The sequence below is a fragment of the Bombus terrestris genome, chromosome 16 (assembly GCF_910591885.1).
Source record: "Bombus terrestris chromosome 16, iyBomTerr1.2, whole genome shotgun sequence".
NCBI classification, from domain to species: Eukaryota; Metazoa; Arthropoda; class Insecta; order Hymenoptera; family Apidae; genus Bombus; species Bombus terrestris.
In genome coordinates this window covers 3,897,618-3,917,288 of record NC_063284.1, presented here as the reverse complement: position 1 = coordinate 3,917,288, position 19,671 = coordinate 3,897,618, and the positions used below count along the sequence as shown (strand labels likewise).

The window sequence follows — 19,671 nt, the reverse complement described above, 5'->3', positions numbered from 1 at the left end:
CATATACATATTTACTTATAATTGATTTATACCTTGCAACAATATGTTAATTTTATTCCAAGATTTTTAATTAGTGCTGGAAAATATATTTTTATAAGAATCATTTGTATTGTTAGCTCACGTATCTAGATTCTCATTTGGAATTGGAATTTCTGTAATATCATTCGCGTTTGAAATGTACACGTAATTCGAGTGTTTGAAAGATTCTCTTAAGATGTCGTGACATCAGCGTGACAGATGTGTGTTATGATTATTCTGATGCAAAAAAAATACGTGTAGTTTGACAGGTTTCACTTATATCGAAGTCGATTATACTATTATATTAAGAATATTAAGGAAAAGTTATGAATTCAGTAAACCTCCAAATAACTGTTAGGGAAACCGAAAGGCGATCAGATTTGTACGAAGAGTGGAAAAGACGGGTAAATAATGTAACTTTTACAACAAACGGTGCAATTCTTTTTGAAATCAAGTACAGATACCATCACGTCAATTCAATCCATTTTTAATATTCAATTAAATTAAAATGAAAATCGTATAGTATTTTAAAATTAAAGATTCATTTCGTTAATTATTATTAATTAACAGTTAAGTTCATAAATATTCATTTTTTGATGATTCATTCGCCGATTTGTTAAACAACATTAGTTTATTATACTATTATACATTAAGAAAATTCTTGGAATTCTATATTAAATAATAGAATTAGTAATGCAAATTAATTGAAAAGAAACTGCAAATAAAATGTTGCATTAATATAACATTGCCAATTAATCAGATGTAATTATTCAGTGGAATTTGTCACACCTCCAGCAAAATTTACAATATATATGAATAAATAAATATTGATTTGAAATAATAATAATAATAATGTTCCAGGCTTTTCTAGGCCCACTCCCACAAGGATTTCTTAGATTGGAAGAACGCAATGCTCAACAACAGCAAGAAGCTGCAGATCAGCAGGCTGCACTTGCTCTTCACCAGCTACAAATGCAGAACATGCCAACAATGCATGAACCTCATGTCGGTAGACTTAGTATTACAATTGTTCAGGTAATTCTATGATTTTAGTGGACATGTAGGAGTTAATTCAGTTTTATAAAGTAATAGTGTATGTTTTGTAATAATATTTTATCCGTAATTTCAAAAAGATACTTCCTATAGGCTAAGCTTGTAAAAAACTATGGGATGACAAGAATGGATCCTTATGTGAGATTAAGAGTAGGCCATGCTGTATATGAAACACACACATGTTCAAACGGTGCAAAAAATCCACACTGGAACAAAGTTATTCAATGGTATGTAATTTGTATAGTAAATTTATTATAAATCAAATTTATGTACTTATTCCATCCATTACTTTCTTTTATCTTTTTATTATTTAGTTACTTGCCACCAGGAGTCTCACAAATATATGTAGAAGTTTATGATGAATGTTCGTTTGTAATGGATGAATTAATTGCATGGGGTCACATAGATATTCCATCAAAGGTCCTCCAGAAAGGGGAGATGCACGAAGATTGGTACATGCTTAGTGGAAAGCAAGGAGACAATCAAGAAGGAATGATAAATTTAGTTTTTAGTTATACGGTAAAAGTTATTAGTAATATAACAGAAAATATATTTAATTTACTAACAATAAGTTAATACCTGTAGTTAACAATTTATCCATTTTGATAGACTAAGTGTCATCCATACGTGAGTGCACCTCCAATTATGATGGTTCCTTCTTCAACAATGCTTGGCATGACACAGTATGCACCAGTAAATGTCTACACAGCACCTCCTACAGCTGCAGTACCGCCTATTATTCCCAGTTCTATGCCAGATGCTGAAGTTGTATTAAAACAGGTAATGTAAGAAGATAATAGCTTTACTTTTTTCTGCAATAAAACAACTTTTGTAATAATGTAATAACTTATAGATTTCAGAGATGTTCCCAAATGTGGATAAAGAGGTAATTAAATCAGTTTATGATGCAAATAATGGAAAGAAAGATGTAACTATAAATTCATTACTCCAAATGTGTGAATAAGTAACTTTTTATGCAACTCGTCATTTAACTCCAAAGGCCATATTTGTATTTTCTTGCTATATTGTATTTCTTTTAAAATGTAATATATTTGCAAATTACTACCATGCATTTTATGGTATATCAACGTATAGTGATTTTAATATAAGGGGATCCATAGAATATATTGGGCAGGGAAATATATTTTTTAAAGAAATATCTCTTTTAATCGTTTATATATTCATTCATCCTGTTTACATTTGTTTTCATCTTATATATACAGCTATATGTTTCGTTCTACATATGTAACATAAAAAATTTCAATTTTCTATATTTACACATAGGAGATCCCGTATTCGTTAAGAAATCTGTATTTAGATTTTACTATTTATAAAAAATAATAAACGTGTACATTTACATATTTTTATTTGTGTGTTTGGTGGAAACGAATTACAAAAATATTGTACTCACGCATATTTAAGCAGAATATATCTACAAATATTATAAAAATATTCAACCTAATTTTGATTAAAACACAGCATTTGCAAAAATGGAATGGTGGCTCTCAATTTTGCTATAGAATTAAAACAATATTTCTAATTTTTCTATCAAATGTAAAATATATTAATAATATATCTATGAATTGTTAAGTGCTTCAGTAAATTGTAGAGCTAATTTATCCTTACCTATAATAAATAAAAATTTGGCAACACTTATATAATTTATGACAAAAATCGGTCATTTCAAATTTATGCTAAAAATATCCTTTTTTTAAATTTGAAATTATCCTTACCCCTTTTATAATCCCTATTCCCCCCAAAATAAGATGTATCAATAACTCTCTTAAACATTTAATAACTCCATAAACTAACTTGACCACATGTAAAAATATGTATTTTGCCAATGTGGCAAGTATTTTTTTATTGGCTCTGTTAAAAATTTTGCTAAAGGTACTCTATTGGAAAGTGCAGTTAGAATCGCATATATTCTAATGCAGCTATACTTATCATAAAATGGAGACTTTAATATGTAAAGGAGCAGAGCAAGTCTTCGCCTGAAGAATTCTTTCTCTTCTTCTTTGCTAAATGATATACTTTTTGTCCTTTTATTAGCTATATTTAAACTGTAAAATAACATTGAGTTTTTATATCATCATATAATTCAACCCTTTTTATGTAGTTATTTGATAAGTTTGGTACTAAATTTTATCATTTACCTGAGTAAATCAATAGCAAATGATAACAACCATGGTGGCCAATGTTTTTCTCCAGTGAAAGATATACATGCCAAATGAAAAAGTGGTTTCAAAATATAAAGAGTCTAAAAATGAAATAAGAGATATTAATGAATAAATATTTTCTGGGGCTACTATACTTAGTTGGATTTGAATACATTTCTACCTCAGCTAATATTAAATCTTTTTGTGATACTGAAGGTCTATTGAAGTTATCACTATTGTGAACATTAGAAGACAATGGTTCCCAAGTACGCATGTGTGATTGCTTGATATTTCTTATACTCCTAACAATAGTGCCAGACCGTTTCAATCTGAATCCTTCGTGTAATTTTTCATCATGTGAGTTGTTTAGCTTTTCTCTGTTTAGTGGTTGTATTGGGGGGCTTTTTATTATACGTTCCTTATACAGATGAATCAGTAGAAGTCTTAACACAGTCCTATGGAGGATTCATTTACAAATATTAATAATTGGGAGGAACATGTAATCTAAACTTCAGAAATATTATGCTACTTACTTAAATATTTGGACCATAGTGATCATAAACCATCTTCCAGTTTGGCCACATAACTTTTTTGCAGTAATCTCGAAAAGAGCCTCCGTGTATTCTACCACAGTCAACCAAATTTTAATTTTTGATTCGAACTGAGGAAACTGTAAATGAACGCATTTTCCGCTGCACATTAACAAATCATTGAAAAATACTATCAAATTCGAAGCTGAGTATAATAACTCCGACCAAAAGGCGGAATTATTAAAATGACCTAAAAAAAATGTTTATTGAATAAAAATCGAGGAGAAAAGTCATCGTAATTGAAGAATAAAAGTAAAGAATTTTTCTAACCAGCCGTGAAGTAAGGTAAGCAATGGACCGTATTTTCAATCTCAGATAACAATTGTGGATTTTCTATAACCCATTTTCTATATGGTTCGATGATTTTCAACACGGAAGAATTTACATTGCTCAACACCATTTTGATCTGTTAAACAATCTAATAAAATATGATCTGTGTGATCAATAATAATTAACCTTCCAATATTAATATACTATATTTTATGCACTATATATAGTACAAGACAAAAATCATTGGTCTCTTCCGATAGATCGGGCAAAAAAGAAAATTTGTTTTTAATTTTGTTTTCTATCAGTTGTGATAATTTATCATATAATAGAACTCTTGTCAGAATAAACATGTTATATATATATATATATATATATATATATATATATATATATATATATATATATATATATATATACACACAATGTAGTATGAGAAATTGCGTAAGATGTATTAAAAGTATAAATATTTTGTAATGAATATTAATGACATAATAATATCTAATAATAACGAGAAGTTAAAACATCTTTAGTATCTTCTAAATTTATATTAAGTTCGTTTATATTCATCGACATAATAATTTCACATGTAATTAGAATTAGTATTTATAATAAATATTAATATCGTAATAGTATTTAGTAACGATAAAAAATTAAAACATCCTAGTATAATACATTTTATTATCATTCTAAACTTATAAATGTACAAATTTACAAATTAAGTTCATTCATATTCATCGATATAACAATCGTACAACTATATAATTAATTTTCCCGCTTATCAGGTCTATATAAAGTTCTCGTAAATTATTGATGAAAATAAGAAATATATTATAATTTTAATTAATATTAATAATTTTATGCTTTTAATAAAATTCATTCTTGACAACTTTTAACGTATTTAAAAAGCTTTCGAATTAAAAATTGTTGTTATTATAGCCACATAATACCGCCAAAATTTACTCCATGTTATACGGCGAAATCATTGACATTAGCTAGTATTATAAATCTTTTATTTTCTGAAATTATGAATAAATGTAGAATAACGAATGGAACGAATGAAATCCAAAAATGTACTCAGAACGGGGAAGAACACGAAGAATATCAATATTTAAATTTAATAAAAAAAATTATAAAAGAAGGCACGAGAAAAGATGATCGTACAGGTGTAGGCACATTGTCCATTTTCGGGACACAGATGCGATTTAATTTACGAGACAGTAAGTATTTTTCATACTTTAATAGAAGTTTAATATCTTATATAATTAATTGCAATAACAAGATATCATTACCATAGATGTATTCCCATTGCTAACTACAAAGCGAGTATTTTGGAGGGGCGTAGTGGAGGAGTTGTTATGGTTTATTAGAGGATCGACAAATGCCAAAGAATTAAGTCAAAAGGATGTCCACATATGGGATGCAAACAGTTCACGTGAGTTCCTAGACTCTTGTGGCTTCACAAATAGAAAAGAAGGAGATTTAGGACCTGTTTATGGATTTCAATGGAGACATTATGGTGCAAAGTACCAAAATATGGATACAGATTATAGTGGACAAGGTAAGACAATAATCCAATATTCCTATGTTTAATCGTACAAATTTAATTATCTACAAGTACACTGATAGGTTTGTTTATACAGGAATAGATCAGTTAAAACAGATCATAGATAAGATACAACATTCTCCCAATGATAGACGAATTATAATGTCAGCATGGAACCCAGGCGACATTTCAGAAATGGCTCTACCTCCCTGTCACTGTCTTGTCCAATTTTATGTGAACAATGGAGAGTTATCATGTCAACTTTATCAAAGAAGCGCTGACATGGGTCTTGGCGTACCATTCAATATCGCATCTTATTCTTTGTTAACTTACATGCTGGCACACATTTCAAATTTAAAGGTAAATTTACAAGAAAAGAAAATTGGCAAAATTTTTTAACAGAGACTTGTATCTTTTTGTTTATTTTTAGCCAGGTGAATTTATACATACGATGGGTGACTGTCACGTATACCTCAATCACATATCTGCACTCGAGGAACAAACAAAACGTGTGCCAAAACCATTCCCATATTTAAAAATCGTTAGGAACGTTGAAAACATAGAAGATTTCACAGCGGATGATATCGAACTTATCGGATACAATCCACACACAAAGTTATCTATGCCAATGGCCGTTTAAAAACAAAATTGAACACAAAGTACTGACACAAGCTTATGTACACGTTTTTATCTAGAAGTAAGATTCGGTCATTAAGAAAATACATGTTCGATTGATATTAAATTGGTGAATGAATATATATTCATATAGCATTATTATATTTCAACCATATCTATATTTTATTTTCTAATAAAAACTGTTTTCGTTCATATCTTTAATAAACTCGTATCTTAATAATTATACATACATATACACGCAAAAAATATATATATATATTTTGTATATATATATTTTTTCTAGTTATTTATATTTATATCAATTTCTATCAGTATCATTTTCAAAAGTGGTCCATACATGTCTGTTACAGCTCTAACAAGTATAAACCGTAATCATTTCGCCACACTTTGCATCACAGAAACAATCAAGTAAAAGAAGATTTTTCAAGTGGATGTAACTGACAAGCATGGACGGTAAAAGGCCTTGTGTAAGCAACTTTCAGAATTTAACAAAATTATTTTACTTTTATACAATGTAGAGTACTATCTTAAATCATATATATAATTATCCATTGAAAATATTATTTTCTCGCGTGACTGTAGAAGGAAATAAAAACGTTTCTAGTATCTTTAAAGTGATATTTTAAACGAACATGTCATATTTAATTTGGTTGATTTAAAAAATAATCGAAAGCGTTTAAAAAATGTGAGAAGAAAATTAAGAAAATTCTCTGGACATTAGAGGCTAGCACATCTTTGTATCATTAGATGATGAAGTACTTAATTGATGCAGTTGTTGAGTAATGGCTAGAGTGCCACTTTCACTTACTGTAATAGTTATCCAAATAACATCTAAATTTAAAAAAAGATATTATTACTAAAAATAATATCACGGATGAGTAACAACAAGAAGGTAAATGATTTTACCTCCAAACAAGATTTCTGTAGATTTTACCATCATCCTCCATTTACTTTGAAATGTACCACAATGTGGAGGACTTTGAAGATCCACGCTCACCTCTGTTATTTCTCCTGGGCCTAAAGATGGGACTGGTATTTTTGTACATTCACCCATTTGCACTCCTCCTATATACTGTAAGCAAACTCCATCAGGCCATGCTTCTCTACCACTGTTTTGTATATGCCATGATTTTCGAAAATTAGTAAGTGGTGGTATTGATTCTCCTTCGCCAATGGTGCTATCGCTTATCAGCATCATACAAGGAAATTTATGTTGAACTGGAGACTCAAAGTCAAAGTAGCTACAAATTGCCGCTTGGAGATTCCTAAAATTTTATGTAGATTATTTCCACGTACATATACATTTACTTATTTGTTTATGCTTCATCAACAAATGTCTATACAACCATCATCATATTTGTCTTTCATAATTACAGTTTTAAAGAATAAATTAATATTCTAATGTAGCAGTTACTCCATTGAACAACAATTTATGTAATACATGAACAATAACTGAAGAAATTGCAAATGTTATGCGAGTGTGAGTTGTCAGTGATATAAATGCATAAATAAGCAAGGATGGATAAGACAATACAACAAGTAAACATGGCGACGGTAGGGTTAGGTCGGTTGACTAAACTTGACCAACGTAGAACGATTACAAGTGGGAGAGTATCTCACCAATTATTCATATCCAAAAAGAACTCAGCAGTAGTTTCGTTGAGCTGGCTGCCAGCCAGCAGCTTCTGCAGCTGCTTCACCAGATCATCTCTGTCGGTGGTGCCTAGACAACTAAACTGATGAAGCAAATGTTGGTCCACGTTGTCCATGTTCATAATGTATTTCGTCCCTCGTTCAATACTCCATGTAATGGGAACTGTCACACCGCGAGTCCGTGAGACTTCTCTGTTCTGTTATCGTTTGATCTTTAACTGCAAATTTTAAATGTCATTCTTCATGACGTTCATCCCTGCCATAGACATGAAAAATATAGACCGCGGGTGTCAAATGAAGAGCATGGTCCTCGTTAAAAAAGAGATAGACATATCTAACGTGGTATCACTATCTCTTTCTAACAGATACTATGCTCCGCCCATAGAAAAGGAAAGAGAGACGCGTTATTTATTTCTCTATCTCTTTTTTAACGAAGCCCATTTTCTCAACACGGCATCCGCGGTCTATACTTCTGATGTCTATGATCTGTGCGCAGTGGATACATACACTTCACACTCTATCCAAAAATGTACCAATTATGAGTACAGCCCCGTGGATGGTAAAATTCCGACTCTGTCGCCTTCTATCCCTTTATTTGCGTGATGTCACCTTGACCTTGAACGCTGCTAGTCTCCGTGTTTTTACAGCGAATAAATAAATACGCAAAACGGACGTCGATCTCTTCTCGAAATCAACTCGTCCGCAGCGTCAACGCGGTCCTACATACACGCAAGTTGGGTTGCATATATGTAGGGGTCAAATGAATTTTAATTATTGGCACATTATGATCAAATAAAACATAATTTATCGTAGATTGTAGATTCTTATGCGTTTATCAAAAATCTACAAATATAAGAATGCACAGAATGCAAATATATATAAAGAACATAATATTTATTCTTTTATTTATTATTCTTATTCCTTACCTTTCAATTTAGAATGATTTCCGGTTTGCATTTCTTCATTTCTTGAATTTATTTATTAAATCTGTTCTTTAAACAGATTCTATTCTTTCTATTCCTATCTATACTGTTTATATCTTTAACTACTATATTACTTATATTTTCACAATCTAAGAGTATCTCTAGTACAAAAACATAACATATAAAAATAAAATTATAAAACATTTAAAATGAAGTACTTGTTATAATATTTACTGAACGAAATAAATCTGTATGTATAGGTTTCACTTTCTTAGTTATATTATTAAAGACATGAAATTTACAATAAGAGAGAATGTAGAAATAAAAATGAATGTAAACAATCCTAACCGATGTAATCATTATTAAATACACAATGGACTATTTTAACGTATTGTAAAATTGATACAAGAATCGAAGCAAACAAAGCAATAAGCTAGTAGTGATATAGTAACCGATATAAGAATTATAATGAGAAGAAAAGTTTCAATTCCTTAAATAACGATTATTCAAAATAAAAGTTTATTTTATAACTTTATTTTATAGATTTATTTTATAAGTTTGTAAGTATTAAAATATAAATTATTCTAATCTTTTATTTGTTACAGTATGTGTAATAAAATTTCTTGTTCTTGTTACGTGAACGCACTTAAGCGCCAAATCTCTGTTGCCGCACTGCGCATGGGCATACGCCCCCTCCTGCATCTGGTCTCGAGGATGCGTGCGCATCACGCCGCGTAACAATTGAAATACGAAAGAGAAGACAGTCGCGATCCGAAGTTGATCATGTAGATATTCCAAAAACGTCCGATCGCAAGGTGATTTCGCGTACAAAGTGGACAAAAAGGAATGAGTGTCGATTGAAAACGGGAGTGCAGTTCGCAATGAGACATATTTGAACCGTGTGAACCAGTGGCTATCGTTAATTAGTCGCGAGTTCTTCGTCACCGATAATCCCAAGCTTTTCTTTTTTTCTTTTTTTTCTTTTTAGAGAAACGCAAGCTCGTGCATCGATGAAACGTTCAAAATCCTTGGAAAATTACTTTCATATTGACGTTAGGACATCGTGATGAAAGTTGGAAGTTATTTTACGATTAATAGCTCCGTTTCGACGATCGCGGAATAATTGGTGATAATAATCTCGTCGAAATCGAGATACTGGGAGAATTAAGGTAAGTATAGGTGGATTCGATATTGTGGCCAATTTGGAGTATCGTTATTTAAAGACCAAGCAGTAAAATACATGCATGTAATACATAAAAATTGCGTAAATGCTATTAGAAAAACGCAAACAAAGTAGGTTATTGTTTTATCAGGTTACAAAAAGTATATTAAAATAGTAGGTACATTACAAAAGTCCATTACACAAATCGAAGGTACAATAAGAATTTCACTTGAAAAAAAATGTTTCATCGTAGTATTATAAAATACTTTCATTTTTTTTTTTTTTTTTTTAATTTTATGAAAGGATAAAATTTAGATAAAAGAAGAAATAATAACAAAATTAAAATATTCCATATTACAAAAGTATACAATGTAAATTCGATAAAATCTGCTAATGCAAATCGATCGAAAGAAATTACAAATGAAATGCATTAGCGCAACTTTGGTTTTCAATGGGTTATCTACGCTATTTTTATATTTTCGCGAATTCTATAGGGTTTTCACGAGACAGTTCCAATTCATGGTTTGTGCCTAAACTTGGTCTTTTAATTCAGTCGTCCTTAAGGAACAAATTCATTCGATTCAATATCGTACACGGCTAATACATTGGATGAATTTGTAAAAAGAGAAGAATGAATGAAATTTATCAAATTATCGCTTTATCGCATGTTTCCATAACGTTTTCTTTAAGTTTGACAGAGAATTGTAGGGACGTTGCTTAATACGTGGCTCTTCCATTTTCGCGATGCGTATCTAATACACGTATTTTGATAAATCGTTATAAATAAAATCACACGTACTGGGCGAAATAAGCGAGCTGTAACTGATACAAAAGCTAGAGTATAGGAAAGTATGGAGATTGGGTTTTGATAATGTTGCCACTTGCTATCAGTCCCATTACTAGACTGCGGATTTTTATACATTTATGAAAAATTTGGACGTGCAAAAATGCATATAATGTATAACGTATAACGCGAAGATATATAAAATATTCAAAGAAGAGTATTTATTATAATATTTAATACGCGAAACAAATTTCTATTCGGATTTCGCTTCTTTAGTGTTACGTTCATAAAAATCCGCAATTTACTTTCCTGGCACACCATGTACATATAATCATTAGTATAAGAAATGAACTAGAGCTTGCCTTCGACAGCATGATTGGGCCGTCCTCTGGCACGGGCGGTGTCCCGGAGCACGAGTTATCGGACAACCAGTCCCGTGTCGGCAAGAAACGCATCTTCGAGGATCTGGATATCGAGAGCTTCTGCGAGGAGGTCCAGAACGGTCACAAACGGTATCAGTACCAAGAAATCGAGGCTCCAATGGAAGTAGTGGCCTCCAACCAAGTAATAGGAGACACCGCGGCTCTATTCTCTCCGTTATCGGCCCAGGAAGCCGTCGACGAGTGTCCAGTCGCTCGATTGGAAGTACTTCTCGTGGACGGCACTAATTGCACCTGGACAACCGTCTCGGAGTTAGAATCCCAGCAAAACATGGTCGATATCGCGGCTTCACCCACCACATCCTCCTCGTCGTCCGAACACAGGCAAGAACAAGTGATCCAAGAGATTCAAATCGAGGAAACGAACTATCCTATTGGCTCTGACTATTGGGAGCCAGTTGTTACCGTTCCATCGCCTAGCATGCAACAGGGCAAGACCGATGTGTCTTCTAGTAGTCAACAACAGCAACAATTTGATGATCAGGAGACTGGAAACCTTTCCTGGTTGCTGGATTTCAAGTTGGATCCGTTTATCGAGGCTGCTGATGAAAAGTCCACTGTACCTTCGCCCAAAGATGTTCACAGTGGTGTGCAGCTATTCAACATACTGTCAAACCTTAATAGTTAGACTGCGGATAGTTATGTATTGCAAATAGTTAATTAGAGAAATGTATAATTGAGATTTGTATCTGATAAGTATTATATTATTTTGGTATGATATTTTGTAGGAAGATTGGTTAAACAGGGAATCATTTGTAAATTTAATTGATTGTATTTTCTGATAAGTCTTATCTTTATTTTATTCGTACAATATAGGATTTTTATAAGAGCAGATCACACTTTGAAGCATTATAGAGATAGATAGGCTTTAACAATTTTAATTTGGGTAATTGCAAATTAAATTATGTTGGACTTTTCCTACTTACGTGTTCGTCGGTTATATTGTAGCATATTACACGTCTTTTGTACATTTTTCCATCTTTGAATTTTTATTATTGCATAAACATCCGCAGTCTACTTAATTAATTTTATATTTCGTGAAATCGTGAAAAAGTTGACTTACGACTAGACCACGATTTCTTATGCATTTATGCGAGATTTAAAGGTATAGAAATCTAAGCATATAATATGAAAAATACGTAAAATATTCAGAGCAGAGTATTTGTTATAACGTTCAATAGCTATAACGATATTCTATTCAGATTCTTTGTTTCTTAATTTGTGTTCATAAAAATGTACCATTTATTTATGACTTAAAATATTGTTAGAAATATAATTTATAAACTTCAATACACATATACAGAGTCCGGCCGAATTACACGTAAAAGCGAATACGATGTGATTCCTTATACAAAAATGAGGAGAAAATATAAAATAAAATTCTTTCATTCTCGGCTTAGTCTTCGAGAAAATCAAATTTGAATACGGTTAGTTAAAAATCGACCTAGTACGTTCTTTTTCTCGGGAACAAAATTTTCTCTTGTGAAAAAATTTTATTCTATAATTCTTACTTTTACACGGGAAATCACGTCGTGCTCGTTGTTCCTATGTATTTACAAAATTATTCACCAATATAGTTCAAAGAAATCATACGTTTTATATTTTTTACGCAGGGAACAAGACAAGGGTAAATGGACGTTCTTATGGATCTACTTACGTGAACGACGTGAAAAGGAGTTACAACGAAAACGGATCGTCACATCAGGAGTCGAATCATAGTTACTCTAGCCTGGATAATAGAAATTTTGCGTCTTCCCGATGTAACGGCCCAAAGAAGCCGCCTTTCACGTACACAGAGCTTATCGAACACGCTCTTCGAGAAAGGGGAGAGCTCACGGTGTCAGCTATTTATCAGTGGATCTCGTGAGTACTTTCCAAGAGTATTTGAACCCCTCGGAAGCCACACTCGTCAATTCAATGAAAAAGAAAGTAGAAAAAAGGAATTATTATATATTCATTGTAATAGAACAATTTTCAATAGACTCTGTATTTAAACCACTAGAACTTTGCATAGGTACAGAATTTATAAAATAATAATTAGTAATAATATCGTAATTAATAACTTAGGTATTTATGCAAATTCATATGTCTGAAAACACGAATGGAACATAAGTAGAATTTTCTTAATGAATATTTTCTTTGGATATGTTGCATCTTTTCCCATATCGAGTACATTTCATAAATCTTTCTACTTTTAAATTTCCTAGAAACGTTTATAGTCAAGGCACTAATCTTTATTATCAAAAATTATTTGGTGAAAATTATCTGTGGTAAGCCTTGACCCAAATTCTCCATGAACACAAAATCCACGATGTTCTATTGAAATTAAGTTAAAATACGAGAATAGATGATACGGAAAAGAAGACATAAAATTTTAACTAAATTCGCAGATGTTAGAACTATAAGAAAGAAATAGAATTTTGTATTAGGTAAATATTGTAAGAGGAGAATTGAAAATGAGTTCAGGGGCTCGATTATCTATATTATCTATATTTGACAAACCTTCGATCGAACAGGTGAAAGCACAGAACCAGTAAATTGTGCACATTCGTGTTGGTGGAGAGTAGAGGGAGGGTTGAAACGAGCAAAAGAGCCGGTACCAGCTGGTACCACTGCGTAGCGAGGGCAGCGGTGCCAAGGGGTACCATCTAAGAACGCGACCCTCCCCGACCAGCTACCCCGCATCGACGCGGACCACGTTCTCGTAAATTCGTAGAAACTCGTTTCCTACATTTCCTACGGTTCGAAGGAGAACCATATATACTGAATGTATTACATAGTACACTTAGGATGAATCACTTCCAGGGAAATGAATTCGATACTTACAAATCTACAAAATGACATTTTTATAGATACATCTGATCTTTTATTTTATTTTCTCCCTTTTGATTTCTTCATTTTTGTGTATTTAATGTATGTATTAATGGTATTGGTTATTTAATGAAGAGGATCAAAGTGATTTAATAATGTAACTGATATATAAAATTCTCCTTACTGTATAGAACAATTAAAAAGTTTATTCTTTCTGAAAAAGATCAGTTGTTACACTGGGTACTTTGTACTCATACTTTGGATAGTTTTTGATATTTTTAACTTATTTTTGGTAATTAGGTCACATATACCAAACAAATTTTCAAATTAAGCGATATTTCATATTATTTGAACCCAACCATAATGAAAATCAATAAAAATCTATAATGTAAAGATGCATTGTTCTTTTTTTGTTTGCATAATCATTAGATACATGTATGTAGTTATTGGATCAGATAAAGTTACTATTTAGAGGCTTGTGCTTGGGGCGTTCCAGCGTGTCTTTCGTCTTTTCCTAAAGACAGAGAATTAATTAGGGGAGTGTGTAACACTCCGTGACGTCGCCGCAAGCAGGTGAAGAAAATTGTTCTCGTGGGGTGAGCACGCTTGTCGACGTTGAACCGACAAGTGACAGGAACTATTTAAACGTCTGTCATTATACAAATGTAGACATTCACATGATTATTTATTGTTCATTGAATAAGTGACAAAATTAGAATTTTTCTATATAGTAAATTATATATTGTAAAACAATTTTTATGAAATTTATCAACTCCCGCCTAACTTACTTATTTTTGTTTGCTATATTTGGAAAATTAATAAGTTATTTTTCTTATTATATCTAGAGAACACTTTCCCTATTACAAAAGCAACGACGACCGTTGGAAAAATTCTGTGCGGCACAATCTCTCCATAAATCCCCACTTCAGGAAGGGATCAAAGGCACCACATGGAGCTGGTCACTTATGGGCCATTGCGAATCGCTCAGGAGATCCTAGACCTAGACAATCCATTAACAATTTTAATGCTAATTCTTCCATAAAGCAAATGAGCAAGAACACTGTTGAAGTTGAAAATCTGAGGAAGAACATCAGGTAATTAATCCCTGTTTAGATAAAAAATTCATGATGGAATGTTTATTTACTTTAACCACTGACATTTTCAGTGAAATGAATCCAATAGATGAAGTAGAAGCGGCAACTGCTAGCATTACGCAACAGTCTTCGGAAGAAGAGTCTGATAATGTAGTGAATTCTGTGACGCTAGAACACTGTGCTGAAGAAATCCTTAGTGGTATCAAGAAGGAAGTAGAGGTACAATATCTTGTACCTATGATAGTCTCCAACAATGAACATGAATCAACCCAACCCAATCAACAAACACAGGAGCTTCATTATCCTGTGAAAGAGAGTGGTAATCGAATTAATTAAACAGTGAAGCTTTTATGAATAAGAGTTCAATTTTGAATATTATTGATTAAGTTGGTAAATATATCTTTGTAGATTTCCTCAACCCGGTATCAAAAGAAGTAGTTGCAGAAGAATGTGGACTTATCAGCGAAGGTTATCTAGTCACGGACCTAAATCCTACTACTTTGGGCCTGAACATGGTTGAACCAGAAATCATTACACCTGAAAATCTTTTTGGAGAGGAGTTAAGTTTCCAGTTCTATGAATTGTCGTCTCCATCGCAAATTCAATCTGCCTGACATATGGGGAAAAACAAGTTGCGATTAATTGTAATTGACGAGCTGCACGTACAAAATAATCAGGACTGCGATCAAGTGGAAAACAGAGAAGATATTCATAGTGGTATCGATGAAAAAGAATTTCAAGAATCGATGGTTGAAAGCTGATTTTTTTCAACAGTGTTACAGCAAGTCTCATATGATAATCAGAGCAAAAATGGTTATTACATTCCTTTGAAGATTCTCGAAACCTATGAGTGAGCAAAGTTGAATGAAATGCAGCATATTATTGCTCCAATTGTGCCTGGATATGTGTCTTATCGAGTCATTTAATACTACATATTAGTATAGTTTTCTTTTAGCCCTTACGGAATAATATGTACCGTTTTTTGTATTAGCAAAAGAAAATACAATATTTACTACGAGCTGTAAATATTATTATTGTTTTAAACTCTGATTACTTTGAAAGTTTTATATCTGGAGAAGTAGGAATTCAACTAACAGTGGATGTTTGTAAAGTGTTCATTTTACTATGTAGAAATTATTTTACAATACAACACGTTTTCATCAAACTGTCTGTTTCGTAGGTTTTTAATTATTTTTGTTGAGAATTTGTTTCATCTTCATCTTCCTCTGCTTTATTACTTTCAGATTCTCTAAGCAATCGTTCTGCTAATTTCTTTTCTCTCTCCAATGCCTTTGCTTTCTTCAGTTCCTTCTTTAACTTCTTCTCATCTTTTTCTGCCATAGACACTGCCTCTGTTAGTTTTGCTGTGGACATAGTTCCTTGAGCTATCAATTGACGTCTAATCTCTTCAATCTTACGTTCCCTTCGCTCTTTAGCTTCCAATTCTGCCTTCTGCTTTTGAGCTACTTTTTCTTGTACCTGAGCTATTAATTGCTTCATGGTGGTCATATTCTTTTCTATTTGCGCTTGCCTATAGAAAGATATATATTTAGACATTTATTGTTATATTATAGTATATATATATGTTACTATTTTTACATACCTAGCTAACAATGCCTCTTCTTCCATCTTCTTTTTTTCTTTAATCTGTTGTAATCTTTCTTGAATATTTAATGGATGTGCAAGACTTTCATATTCTTTCATGTCTTCTACTTCTCCAGGAGTAGGCCAAGCCAATCCTGCAGGTACTCCTAAGGCTTCCATTCCATACCTCCCTAATATTCGTTTCTTGTATTTGACTGTCTCATGAAACCAATCTTGTGGTTCATCGTAAGGCTTCTTCCCTAACAATATATTCCTATGTGCTTCTGTAAGTCTCGATTTATTTCTCTTTCTTTCTAAATCAGCATTATCTTTCTCTTCTATAACGACAGGTTCCTCGTCAGCGGATTCAATAATTGTTCTTCCCTTTGAAAAATAACATTTTGGACCAATATTTTGAAATCTTAACTTCAATGGCACATTGAAAATTAGCTGTTTTACAGACATTTTTTTGCCCTCTTTTTGTTTATTTTCACGTTGTTTATTATATTAATAATGCAGAATTATTAACAACTTTGGAATTAGGTAATGAAAAATGTTTCCCCTATTTAACTAAATCATCGAACTATATTGTTTTTTGCAATTAATGAAAGTTATAATTAATATTTCTTATCAAGATCATTAAATCTATCTTGCAATATACTAAGTGAATATGAACATAAAGTAAATAGGTTATGTCAAGTTATGTATCTAACATTACGTCAGGTTAAGTTACGTAGTATAACAATGTCTGTGTATCCAACGAGGTTGTGACGACGTTGATGATACTGTGAATTTAATATTATAATAATATATTTTACAATAATTAGTTTAATAGTTGATAAAATGGGTCGATTAGCAGAGGTACGATATTTATTAATATTAAATTATGTAAATTATATGTTTTGCAATGTAAAATATAAAACATAACCTATTATCGAAACTATTTTATGTACAGGTGGTTAGCGAACAATCATCCGAAAAATGTAAAACTTTTGTATTCATGGGTGAAGGTTATACTTTGGGAAATTCTTTAGTAGCAGTAATTTCGCAAAAGTACGCCGCATTAATTAGAACGTAAGTTCAACCATAAATGGATCATTAATTATTAATCATCTTTATTATAGTCCTGATGTGGAGTTTTGTGCTTGTTTCGTCAATCATCCAGCAGAAGGAAACATATACTTGAGGATTCAAGCGAAAAACGGAAAAGCTATAGACATACTAAGAAAAGGATTACAAGATTTTGAAAAGATTTGTGATCATACTTTAGAAACATTCAACAATGCTTATGAACAATTTAAGACTTCTAAAGATATGTTTGTAGATAATACATAGAGATACTATTTTTTACAGAAATATATAATTTATTTGATTTTTATTTTACATGTGTGTTCTGTAAATTTTTGCATCTTTATATACCATAAGTGCATAAACATCTACCAGTCTACCTATAAAATATGGTATGTAATGAAAATGGGAAAGAAAAGGGAAAATGACCAGAATTAGGTAATTTACATGGAAGTTTATTTCTTAGGCAACCTCAGCAGGCCTTTGTCTGCCCACAACTTTGTGGCTTTTTGACAAATGGTCTGCGAACTCTTGATAAGGAGCTTTCCTTAGTGCCTGATCATGCCAGAGATCTGGTGTTAAGTAGGCATAAGTTTTGGCAATAGCTGCATAAGTAGCTTTTGCAAAATTACCAAGAGTACAAGTAGATCCTCTGGCCGAGGTATAGCAGTCTTCTATACCAGCCATCTGTAACAATTTCTTAGGCACAGGTGCTGATACAATACCTGTTCCCCTTGGTGCTGGAATTAGACGTACCTGAACCGATCCACACTTGCCAGTAACTTTACATGGTACAGTGTGAGGGTCACCAATCTTGTTTCCCCAATAACCACGACGTACTGGCACAACTGAAAGTTTAGCCAGTATGATAGCTCCACGAATGGCAGTGGCCACTTCCTTAGAGCATTTTACACCTAGGCCAATGTGGCCTTTATAATCCCCAATAGCTACAAAAGCCTATAAAATGAGAAATTACTAATATTATCTCTAGTGAATTAATAATCATACTAAATCAACATTTGAAAAGCTATGCCTATATAAAGTTACCTTGAAACGAGTACGCTGTCCAGCTCTGGTTTGTTTCTGTACTGGCATGATTTTCAGTACTTCATCTTTCAATTCAACTCCAAGGAATTTGTCAATGATCTCATATTCTTTGATAGGCAAGGAGAAGAGATAGATGTGTTCTAAGGATTCTATTTTTCCATCTTTAACAAGGCGTCCAAGTTTAGTTACTGGCATCCATTCTTTGCTATCTTCTTTACCACGTCCACGACCACGACCTCGACCTCTGCCTCCACGGCCTCTACCTCTTGAACCTCCACGGTCACCTCCTCCACGAGTACCAAATCCTCCACGAGAACCAAACCCTCCACGAAAACCTCCACGCGCGGCTGGAGCAGTGTCCGCCATTCTGTTTAACATTGACAAAAGAAATAAGATTCATAGATTATTAAATGAAAAACTAAATAATTAAATAATGTATTTAATAAAATAGTTAGATTAGGTTTGGATTACGTTTTTAAACGGTAGAAATATTTTATTTGTTAGGGGGCAGTACCGCATTAACCCCAAAACGCGTGTCTCTCATAACTAATAGATTAATATTTTAAATATAAAATTTAATTTCTACGATATTTATTAAAATTATAGGATTTTTTATATTTATAAAAGTAACAAAAACGTGTTTTATAAAGAATCGAATAATGAAAATGAAAAAATTACTTGTAGCATACTTACGTTCCTTCTCTCTCCTGAGTTACGGGAGAAAGTACATCACCTCTCTCACATTCACCAAGTCGAATAAGTCGATATATTTCGATTAGATGCTACATCCGATATTTAAATATACATTTCAATAAAACACGAACTCTTAATGTTTT

At 32.2% G+C, this 19,671-nt stretch overlaps 8 protein-coding genes and 1 long non-coding RNA gene across 14 annotated transcripts; 4 read left to right on the top strand and 5 right to left on the bottom strand.

Annotated features, from left to right (window-relative positions):
* The first annotated feature begins 205 nt into the window (after positions 1-205).
* Positions 206-2,432, top strand: LOC100652100 (toll-interacting protein). The gene is made up of 6 exons (XM_003402981.4): positions 206-422; positions 880-1,053; positions 1,165-1,298; positions 1,386-1,590; positions 1,681-1,851; positions 1,925-2,432. The coding sequence occupies exons 1-6, from the start codon at positions 345-347 to the stop codon at positions 2,033-2,035; spliced, it is 873 nt and encodes a 290-aa protein (XP_003403029.1). The 5' UTR covers positions 206-344; the 3' UTR covers positions 2,036-2,432.
* Positions 2,231-4,403, bottom strand: LOC100642431 (peroxisomal membrane protein PEX16). The gene is made up of 5 exons (XM_003402984.4): positions 4,091-4,403; positions 3,764-4,010; positions 3,412-3,685; positions 3,228-3,331; positions 2,231-3,134 (listed from the first exon to the last, which is right to left on the bottom strand). The coding sequence occupies exons 1-5, from the start codon at positions 4,218-4,220 to the stop codon at positions 2,879-2,881; spliced, it is 1,011 nt and encodes a 336-aa protein (XP_003403032.1). The 5' UTR covers positions 4,221-4,403; the 3' UTR covers positions 2,231-2,878.
* Positions 3,968-6,883, top strand: LOC100649906 (thymidylate synthase). 3 transcript variants are annotated; one of them, XM_048413238.1, is made up of 6 exons: positions 3,969-4,105; positions 5,027-5,307; positions 5,385-5,648; positions 5,731-5,993; positions 6,064-6,292; positions 6,620-6,883. In XM_048413238.1, the coding sequence occupies exons 2-5, from the start codon at positions 5,115-5,117 to the stop codon at positions 6,271-6,273; spliced, it is 930 nt and encodes a 309-aa protein (XP_048269195.1). In that variant the 5' UTR covers positions 3,969-4,105; positions 5,027-5,114; the 3' UTR covers positions 6,274-6,292; positions 6,620-6,883. The 3 variants fall into 3 exon arrangements, 2 of the variants coding, with proteins under 2 accessions (XP_048269196.1, XP_048269195.1); XR_007226771.1 differs by having other exon boundaries at positions 3,971-4,105; positions 6,064-6,330; XM_048413239.1 differs by lacking the exon at positions 6,620-6,883 and having other exon boundaries at positions 3,968-4,105; positions 5,129-5,307; positions 6,064-6,391.
* On the bottom strand, positions 5,672-8,636 carry LOC100650019 (protein ILRUN). Of its 2 annotated transcripts, XM_003402510.4 has the most exons (4): positions 8,430-8,636; positions 7,890-8,140; positions 7,176-7,534; positions 5,672-7,100 (listed from the first exon to the last, which is right to left on the bottom strand). In XM_003402510.4, the coding sequence occupies exons 2-4, from the start codon at positions 8,042-8,044 to the stop codon at positions 6,994-6,996; spliced, it is 621 nt and encodes a 206-aa protein (XP_003402558.1). In that variant the 5' UTR covers positions 8,045-8,140; positions 8,430-8,636; the 3' UTR covers positions 5,672-6,993. The 2 variants fall into 2 exon arrangements, with proteins under 2 accessions (XP_003402558.1, XP_020723441.1); XM_020867782.2 differs by lacking the exon at positions 8,430-8,636 and having other exon boundaries at positions 7,890-8,285.
* Positions 8,637-9,444: 808 nt separating this feature from the next.
* LOC100646089 lies at positions 9,445-15,853 on the top strand. The gene is made up of 6 exons (XM_048413233.1): positions 9,445-10,014; positions 11,163-11,818; positions 12,845-13,094; positions 14,888-15,136; positions 15,208-15,455; positions 15,545-15,853. Exons 2-6 carry the CDS (start codon positions 11,164-11,166, stop codon positions 15,748-15,750), a joined length of 1,608 nt encoding a protein of 535 aa, XP_048269190.1. The 5' UTR covers positions 9,445-10,014; position 11,163; the 3' UTR covers positions 15,751-15,853.
* Positions 13,702-14,316, bottom strand: LOC125386533. Its single transcript, XR_007226772.1, has 2 exons — positions 14,058-14,316; positions 13,702-13,967 (listed from the first exon to the last, which is right to left on the bottom strand). It is a non-coding gene; the product is annotated as an uncharacterized LOC125386533 (long non-coding RNA).
* Positions 15,854-16,237: 384 nt separating the features above from the next.
* LOC100642311 (myotubularin-related protein DDB_G0290005) lies at positions 16,238-17,392 on the bottom strand. Its single transcript, XM_012319602.3, has 2 exons — positions 16,740-17,392; positions 16,238-16,667 (listed from the first exon to the last, which is right to left on the bottom strand). The coding sequence occupies exons 1-2, from the start codon at positions 17,183-17,185 to the stop codon at positions 16,325-16,327; spliced, it is 789 nt and encodes a 262-aa protein (XP_012174992.3). The 5' UTR covers positions 17,186-17,392; the 3' UTR covers positions 16,238-16,324.
* Positions 17,393-17,414: 22 nt separating this feature from the next.
* LOC100642670 (probable DNA-directed RNA polymerases I and III subunit RPAC2) lies at positions 17,415-18,103 on the top strand. The gene is made up of 3 exons (XM_012319601.3): positions 17,415-17,581; positions 17,676-17,773; positions 17,845-18,103. The coding sequence occupies exons 1-3, from the start codon at positions 17,564-17,566 to the stop codon at positions 18,053-18,055; spliced, it is 327 nt and encodes a 108-aa protein (XP_012174991.1). The 5' UTR covers positions 17,415-17,563; the 3' UTR covers positions 18,056-18,103.
* A 124-nt stretch (positions 18,104-18,227) lies between these two features.
* On the bottom strand, positions 18,228-19,649 carry LOC100652333 (40S ribosomal protein S2). 3 transcript variants are annotated; one of them, XM_003402983.4, is made up of 4 exons: positions 19,529-19,649; positions 18,836-19,202; positions 18,545-18,745; positions 18,228-18,475 (listed from the first exon to the last, which is right to left on the bottom strand). In XM_003402983.4, exons 2-4 carry the CDS (start codon positions 19,199-19,201, stop codon positions 18,251-18,253), a joined length of 792 nt encoding a protein of 263 aa, XP_003403031.1. In that variant the 5' UTR covers position 19,202; positions 19,529-19,649; the 3' UTR covers positions 18,228-18,250. The 3 variants fall into 3 exon arrangements, with proteins under 3 accessions (XP_003403031.1, XP_012174989.1, XP_012174990.1); XM_012319599.3 differs by having other exon boundaries at positions 18,228-18,745; XM_012319600.3 differs by lacking the exon at positions 19,529-19,649 and adding an exon at positions 19,307-19,325 and having other exon boundaries at positions 18,228-18,745.
* Positions 19,650-19,671: the final 22 nt, after the last annotated feature.